At 42.9% G+C, this 8,382-nt stretch overlaps 1 protein-coding gene across 1 annotated transcript in view; it reads left to right on the top strand.

The window, feature by feature from the left end:
* Positions 1-1,102, top strand: part of plekha6 (pleckstrin homology domain containing, family A member 6) — a 164,941-nt gene extending 163,839 nt beyond the window's left edge. Inside the window, 3 exon segments of the mRNA XM_030421348.1 lie at positions 21-169; positions 1,006-1,074; positions 1,077-1,102. Coding sequence (XP_030277208.1) covers positions 21-169; positions 1,006-1,074; positions 1,077-1,102 — 244 coding nt within the window.
* The last annotated feature ends 7,280 nt before the right edge of the window (positions 1,103-8,382 follow it).

Genomic DNA, 8,382 nt, shown 5'->3' with positions numbered 1-8,382 from the left:
GCTTTTTCTACCACTGTCAGTTTACAGAACATTGTTCCTCTTCTGGATGGCCCAGTGGAGGGTGGAACTCCAGTCAGTTCCCAGCAGCAGTTGCAGGAGCAGGAAAAGCGTATAGAGATATCCTGTGCTCTGGCTGCTGAGGCCTCTCGTCGCAGCCGCCTTCTCTCTGGTGAGGAGTCTCTACACATGGCTGCCAATGACACTTTCAGCACGACTCTTCCGCTAACTGCACACTGTGATCATTTAGCACAGGGCAAGCCACAAACAACCTCATACACATTTCTGCGCTCCTAGTATACGCTGATCATCTTGTTAATAGGCAATGTCCTGCTGCAAAACCTTGGGCCCTGGCATTTATGTGGATGCTACATTACACCATAGCAATGGCACTCCTCAATGGCAGTAGTCTGCCCAACAGGACAATGACGCACCACATAAACTGCTCAGGAATGGCCCGAGGAACATGACAAAAAGCTAAAGTCTGGTCCATGGTGGCCCCAAAGTTGATCAGACTTTAGCTTTTTGTCACATTCCTCAGGCCATTCCTGAGCAATTGATTGAACTTGGCTTTTGAACCATTGAGGCATTGACATAGTATTTCTTGAGGTGTCCTGCGATGGTGGTGGCGGATCCTGTGGGTTTTGAACCAGGGCCTTTATGGATCAGACTTGTTCCAGCGGGTCCCACAGATGCTTGATCAAATTGGGATCTGGGAAATTTGAAGACCAGCTTGACACCCTATGCCCTTTGTCACTTTCCTCCAGCTGTGGTTCACCTAGATATTGGTCTTGTTGTCTATTTTTCTCATCCTGACGCATGCAGTTCTAGTAAAAATACCAGTGAAACAATCTGTTTATAGTCATATTTACACCTTTATAGTAATATTACACAATTTAGCAAAGTTGCAATGTCTGTATCTGTGGAATTTTACATGAAAAATAGGCAGGCTCCTGTACTTCTCTCTTCGATGGTTCATGGCTTGTTTTTCCTTCTATTTAATTCCAGTCCAGTGCGCCTCCAGTCCCCCCAACTCCCCAACCAGCCTTGTACCTCCCCATTGCTCTGCTGACTTCACAACCCCACTCATATCATGAAGGTGTGAGTCATACAAGGTGAGTCACTGCACACCAGCCTTTGTCTGCTATCGTGTTCAGACCCTTTTGTCATTTCACTCTGTGTGACTGCTTTTCATCTACTGAGGTTTATATGATACAATGTTTTTGGCTGACATAGGTTTTAAATAGTAATGCTCATGTTTATAGGTTTAAGAGTTTGATGATCCATTTAGGTAAAAGTGTTCCATATCACCCTCAAACTTAAACAAAGAAACAAAATAATGAAACAGACATAGATTACATTCGTAAAATTATCATTTCCGACAGCCAAATTCAGGAGAAAATAAATGTTTGTCTTTGATTTTGTCAATCAATCAATCAAAGCTTTATTGTCATTTAGTTGTACCAACAAAAGTAGTGCTGCAAAAATGAGATTGCGTTACTCTGGGATCAATAACACAAACATAATAAACACACACAGTATCTAAATATAATAATTTAAAACTTAAACTAATGATGAAGGATCATTAAGTGCAGCAGTGTGCATGCTCCAGATCAGCAGTTCAGCAATCCATCAGCTTGTGGAAGGAAGCTGTAAATAAGTCTGTTAGTTTGGCCTTTTTGACTCCTGAACCGTTTTCCTGATGGCAGTCCCTGACTCTGTTCAGTGCTCTGCTCCTGCAGCGGCTTAGGAGCTGTTCTTGAACAGAGGGGAGGCAAACTCTGATGACCCTCTCAGCTCCTCTAACAATCCTCTGCAGGGCTTTTTTGTCAAATGCTGCAGCTGGAGTACCATGTCCAGATACAATACGTCTGAACGCTTTCCACCACACCACTGTAGAAAGTCCTGAGGATGCTGGTGGGGAGAGAGGCTTGTTTCAGCTTCCTCAGGTATTACAGTCTCTGCTGGGCCCGTTTCATGATCCCTGAGGTGTTCTTATTCCAGCTTAGGTCCTGCGAGATTTGCACTCCGATAGTATGGTATTGTATAAAGTAATTGATGTGGGGGAGTATTTTCATTTTGACTGTGGCTATTCCGCTTATTAGAGATAGTGGTAGATTCATCCAGCGCTGGAGTTGATATATAATAATAAAGAAAATAATGGTACAAGAGTTCTCTAATGCTCAAGAGGTTAACACATTTTCAAGCAGCAATGTCAGCTTCTACACTATTTTGTCTCATGTCGTAGATTCTGATTCTGAAAATGAATTTTTTTTCAAAAATCTCACCAGTAGTCACAATTGAAAGGTTTTTTTTTTTTAAATGTTCTTCCAGGGGTGCTTTCCCCACGGACCCCCCTAGTGTTGCTGGTTACCGACTCACAGCACCATTGCCCCCCCTAAAAACTAGGGAAAACAGTGTGTTACAAGAATTTTGGACATGTGGGGGGTAACTTTTTTTCTTTCTTAGCTGAAGCCAACAATGGGGCAAAATAAATGTAAAGAGAGACATAGTGGAGCCGTGTATTTTCCTATTTTTTTGTCCTTTGCCAATCACACCCATGATAGATGCACAGGCCCCCCTTCTCTACTTTTGCCGAAAGTAGCTGCATCCCCTCGCATCTGGGATATTATCCTGGAGCCATGTCTCCGTTAAAGCAAGCACACAGCAGTCTTTCCACTCTCTGTGGGTTTCTCTCAACAGACATAGCTCATCTAGCTTGTTATTGAGTGTTGGATTGGATGTTGGAGAGTAGGAGTGATGGTATTGCTGATCTGGAGGGGTTAGCCTTTAGCCTAGCATAGATCCCAGCTCTCTTCCCTCTCTTTTGTTTACGTTTGCACCGCTTTTGCCTTCTCTTCTTACGGTGCGCTGGCTCCAATAACATCCCTTGTACACAGCCAAGCATCATAGTTTTGGCAGCCTGCGTTACCCTGATTTTTAGTAAATTCTCTCAGCTTTAAATTTTGCAAATTGAACGTCTGGGTTAGGGAGGACATCCAAAACTTTTGTTGATGCGCTGCCATTACCAAATTAACTTTTTTTTGTTACCATTATTGAAATGATTAATGGTATTTAATTAATATTAATAAATAAATAAACATGTATTTATAAATTATAATGTATAATAATATTTTTATATACTATATATCCATCCATCCATCTATTTTCGTCCGCCGGGTCGCGGGGGCAGCTGCCTGAGCAGGGACACCCAGACTTCCCTCTCCCCGGACACTGCCTCCAGCTCTTCCGGGAGGATCCCAAGGCATTCACAGGCCAGCTGAGCGACATAGTCACACCAGCGTGTCCTGGGTCTTCCTCGGGGTCTCCTCCCGGGGGGACATGCCAGGAACACCTCCCGAGGGAGGCGTCCCGGGGGCATCCGAAACAGATGCCCGAGCCACCTCAGCTGGCTCCTCTCGATGTGGAGGAGCAGCAGCTCTACTCCGAGCTCCTCCTAGGTGACAGAGCTCTTCACCCTATCTCTAAGGGAGCGCCCTGCCACCCTGCGGAGGAAACTCATTTCGGCCGCTTGTATCCGGGATCTTATTCTTTCGGTCATGACCCAAAGTTCATGGCTATAGGTGAGGGTAGGAACGTAGATTGACTGGTAAATCGAGAGCTTCGCCTTTCGGCTCAGCTCTCTCTTTACCACGACAGACCGATACAACGGCCGCATTACTGCGGCCGCTGCACCGATCCGCCTGTCAATCTCACGCTCCATCCTTCCCTCACTCGTGAACAAGACCCCAAGATACTTAAACTCCTCCACTTGAGGCAGGAACTCTCCCCCAACCTGGAGGGAGCAAGCCACCTTTTTCAGGTCGAGAACCATGGTCTCGGATTTGGAGGTGCTGATTCTCATCCCAGCCGCTTCACACTCGGCTGCAAACCGCCCCAGGACATGCTGGAGGTCCTGGCTCGAAGGAGCCAACAAGACCACATCATCCGCGAAAAGCAGAGATGAAATCCAGTGGCTCCCGAACCAGATCCCCTCCGGCCCGTGGCTGCGCCTAGAAATTCTGTCCATAAAAATAATGAACAGAACCGGTGACAAAGGGCAGCCCTGCTGGAGTCCAACATGCACTGGGAACAGGTCTGACTTACTGCCGGCAATGCGAACCAAGCTCCTGCTCCGGTCGTACAAGGACCGTACAGCCCTTAACAGAGGGCCTCCGACCCCGTACTCCCGGAGCACCTCCCACAGAATGCCACGAGGGACATGGTCGAATGCTTTCTCCAAGTCCACAAAACACATGTGGACTGGTTGGGCAAACACCCATGAACCCTCGAGCATCCTGCCGAGGGTATAGAGCTGGTCCAGTGTTCCACGGCCAGGACGAAAACCGCATTGTTCCTCCTGGATCCGAGGTTCGACTATCGGCCGAATTCTCCTCTCCAGTACCCTGGAATAGACTTTCCCAGGGAGGCTGAGGAGTGTGATCCCCCGATAGTTGGAACACACCCTCCGGTCCCCCTTTTTAAATAGGGGGACCACCACCCCGGTCTGCCAGTCCAGAGGCACTGTCCCCTACTGCCACGCGATGCTGCAGAGACGTGTCAGCCAAGACAGCCCCACAACATCCAGAGACTTGAGGTACTCAGGGCGGATCTCATCCACCCCCTGTGCTTTGCCACTGAGGAGCTTCCGGACTACCTCAGTGACTTCGGCTTGGGTGATGGATGGGTCAACCTCTGAGTCCCCAGCCTCTGCTTCCTCTATGGAAGGCGTGTCAGTATACTATATATAATAATATGTAATTATAATTAATATTAATCAATTAATATTATTGTTTTGCAATTTCATTTGCAAGTAAGAAGGTAAAGTGACAACTAATTTACAACTACTGCTTTTGTGCAAAATTTTGCAAAGAATGTATACTTGATGGGGAAAAGTAATTTTCTATCTGAGGATCCTTCTATCTGAGCTTGAATTTTGTTCTCAAAATTAAAGCTTAGAGCATGTCGGGTAACACAGGATAGTAGAGCAGAACCTATCCCTAAACAATCTTTTCTGCCTGTATAAAACATCCTGCTAAATTGGTGATAACAGATGTCATATTTTTATAAGACATAATCATGATATTTATCATCATCATACTATATTTCCTGTGATAATCAACACTAATGGGTTATACTGTACCCAATGATACTCAGGTAATCTGAAATGGTCATTGTATCCCTCTTACCCTGTCTTTCTTTACTTCCTTTTGTTTCAGCTCAAGCCCAAGCTGCACTAAGGTTGGATGGAGCATCTTATTTTTATTTTTTTTGAAGATCTTTTATTTTCTTTAGCACCTAAACTATAAAACAAAAACACATACAACAGTGGATGAATGGAAGGGAAGTTATACAGACTTGCAAATTCACCTCTCCAAACTCTAATTCATTCAAATCACAAATGCCTCCTAATTTTGTGCCATGCAGCACAAAGAAAGGCTTAAGATCTTGAACCAGCTTCAAATTGTGTGATATTTATATATAACACATATATATCTATAACTCAGGACAGACCAACAAAGTAGAGATTACTGATGAACTACAATAATGTTTTAAACTTATAAGGACAGTGAATCTGGGGTTTGAGGTTGATTAGTTTACAAGGGAACACTGCATATGAAAGGCACATGCTGAAGACAAACAAGACAAAACTGCAGAGAAAAATGAAGAGAAAAAGTTTGGGATGACGCCAGATAACTGTCTCTGAGGTCAACTACTGGACATAGCCTCACAAATCTATGGAGAGGCTTGAATACCTATGGACATTTAAAAGGACATGATTTCCATATCAGCCTTGAAAAACCATCAATGGCTTGACTTGTACAGGACGGAGTGGGGCTCATTGGCAGATGAAGGGTGTTTCCCCATACTGACACTTGGACAAATGACGAAAGTGAAGCCTCTCAATTTTGTAAATGGTAAGGACTCTCCTTCTGAACTCACTGTGATGCCTGTTCACCCAGACCTCCATCTTCTACACCCCTCCCATACTTTCATTGTGTCTGCTGTCAGTTACACTCATATGCAATCATAAACATTCCATACATTTGACTGGCTCAAATTTAATGTCTGTAAGGATTGTCCCAGGCCAAGGGTCTGCAACCTGCGACTCTGAGCCCCTCTGCAGTAGCTCCCTGTGGCTTAGACATTTTACATGAAAATTAAATATATAATTGTATATTTTTTATCGCCCTCATCATCAACATCATCATCATTTTAGGCTTACAATAATTCTTGCATACTCCAAAAGTAAAAATGCGTAGTCTACACACAGAATTGTATCTGTTCTATCAAGTTGTGATTCATTCATTGATCCTGAGTTAATATCATTGTGTTGTATGCTCAAGCTCAAGGGCTTATTGCAAATTTAAACTATCCTATGTTTTTTGTTTTTGTTTTTTACTTCTACTGTTTTTTTTTTAAATCTAGCCTTCTGCTATGTGATTTATTTCTTGTCAAATTAGGCTAATTTTTTGTACATCTTGCAAACAAAGAGTAGGTCTGCACATATAGTTGTGTACTGCTACTCTATTTCTATGTATTGTAGGCTATTTCTTTTGTTTCATAAATGCACCAACAGATGGCATTTTTGAAATGGAAATTCATAGTTCAAGTACTTTATACTGTAAGCATAGGTAGACACAAATATGTTATGTGGCTCCAGACAGATCTTTTTGGCAAGGGACGGGGGCAAAAATGGCTCTTTTGATCGTTAAGGTTGCCTACCCCTGTCCTTGGCCATACTTTCTTCTGCATCAAAGAGCAGTCTTCATTGGCCAGGAAGGACGGGGAGGGGGGTCAGCTTAGTTCATCAGGCTTACAAGCAAAATAAACTGTAAAACAACATTAAACGTGGCAAAACTTAAAGCTACCAAGTTTAAAGTCAATAAGTCAATATGTCCTGACCAATATCCAGTGAGGAATAAATTGTCCTCTGCAATGATTTGGTACACAAAAGGTTAACAGATCTTGTTATCCACTGTCCCACAGCCCCAAACCAATATCACTAATATGATTGGCATTGCATTTTCTTGCTAACATATGATAGGCTGGCTCATGAATGTGGGCTTGCTGTAGTAGCTAGCTACATCCTGGTTGAATTTATTTGCGCCAAAGCTGTTCCATGCACCCGGGCTGTTCCATGTCTCATATTGATTCAGTTAGTCACAGTAGCATAAACTTGTAACTATGCTCTATCAAAACTCAGTCAGATGTAGCAAAGGCACATAAATGTGAATGTTAACATGACGAGACGATAAATACATTACTGAAGCTTGTAAAGGCATAATGATCACCAATATCAAAACCAAATCTACATGCTTGGTTCAAACCAGAGATATGAGATAGGAAATGTCATGTTTTTCCCATTTATAATTAAGAGCATAACACCAGCAGTGAATTATATGCGAAGGGAAACTATGTTTATTCCATCTTTTACAACAGCTGTTTCATATAAACAGCAGACGATAAGTTTGAGGCAAAAACAAATCCAACAGCGAGAGTAAGGAATAGCTCAAAGACAAGGGTGAATATGAGTCCAGAAGCCTTTCCAAGATTTCGAATTGTAGAATACAAAACATTTATTAACATTAAAATCTGATCGACCCTATTGACACAGTTAAGTTATCTGCCCACATGGGTCTCCCCTAATGGAGAGACAAACTCATCGTTCCTTCTGCCGGGGGATCACTGTTGGTAATGTAATTAATATTTTCTTTATAATTATGTACAATTTATTGCACCTGCCTCCCATTGGCTATTATTGATGATGGTCATTTATATTTTATTTAGATGCTGATATGCAGTCAAATGGAGTGATAATGGGATTGATGATTGGTAGACGTCAGAGGTAGAGGTTCCACCAGCTCAGGACTACATTCCGGGCCCTCAGTAAAAATGAGGTGTGATGTTTAAATATCAGTGCCCCAGGTCTGGAAACACCATAGATCGTTTAAATGGGGCTCATAGTCTCGGTCTGCACAACCCATACAAATCCACAGCAGTCTGCAGGCACAGAATGCAAAGTAGCCTACTTTCTGAGAGTTTTGTCAGATACATGATTACACTGGGTAGCCTTCATTTATATGCACACAAATTGTCCACTTTTATTCTGAATACAACAATATTCAGAATTCTTGTTTTAGGAACATTCTCCGGATATGTATACAGTGAATTTCCTGTGACACACAGCTGTTGTGTGAGGCCTAGCCAGTTTGTATGCTGTGGTAGAGATGAGAAAGAAAAGAAATGCTCACAATTCTAGACGGATTTAGCAACATGCCTAATTTTAGACATAATGAAAGACTCGGATAGCTACAGATCTAATTGCATTAATTTTAGAAAAATAAATTTCTGCTCTGATTTTCTCACAAGATGCCTCAACAA

This window comes from Sparus aurata, chromosome 6, assembly GCF_900880675.1.
Source record: "Sparus aurata chromosome 6, fSpaAur1.1, whole genome shotgun sequence".
Lineage (NCBI taxonomy): Eukaryota > Metazoa > Chordata > Actinopteri > Spariformes > Sparidae > Sparus > Sparus aurata.
The sequence above is the reverse complement of the archived record's forward strand: the minus strand, read 5'-3'. Positions and strand labels throughout refer to the sequence as shown.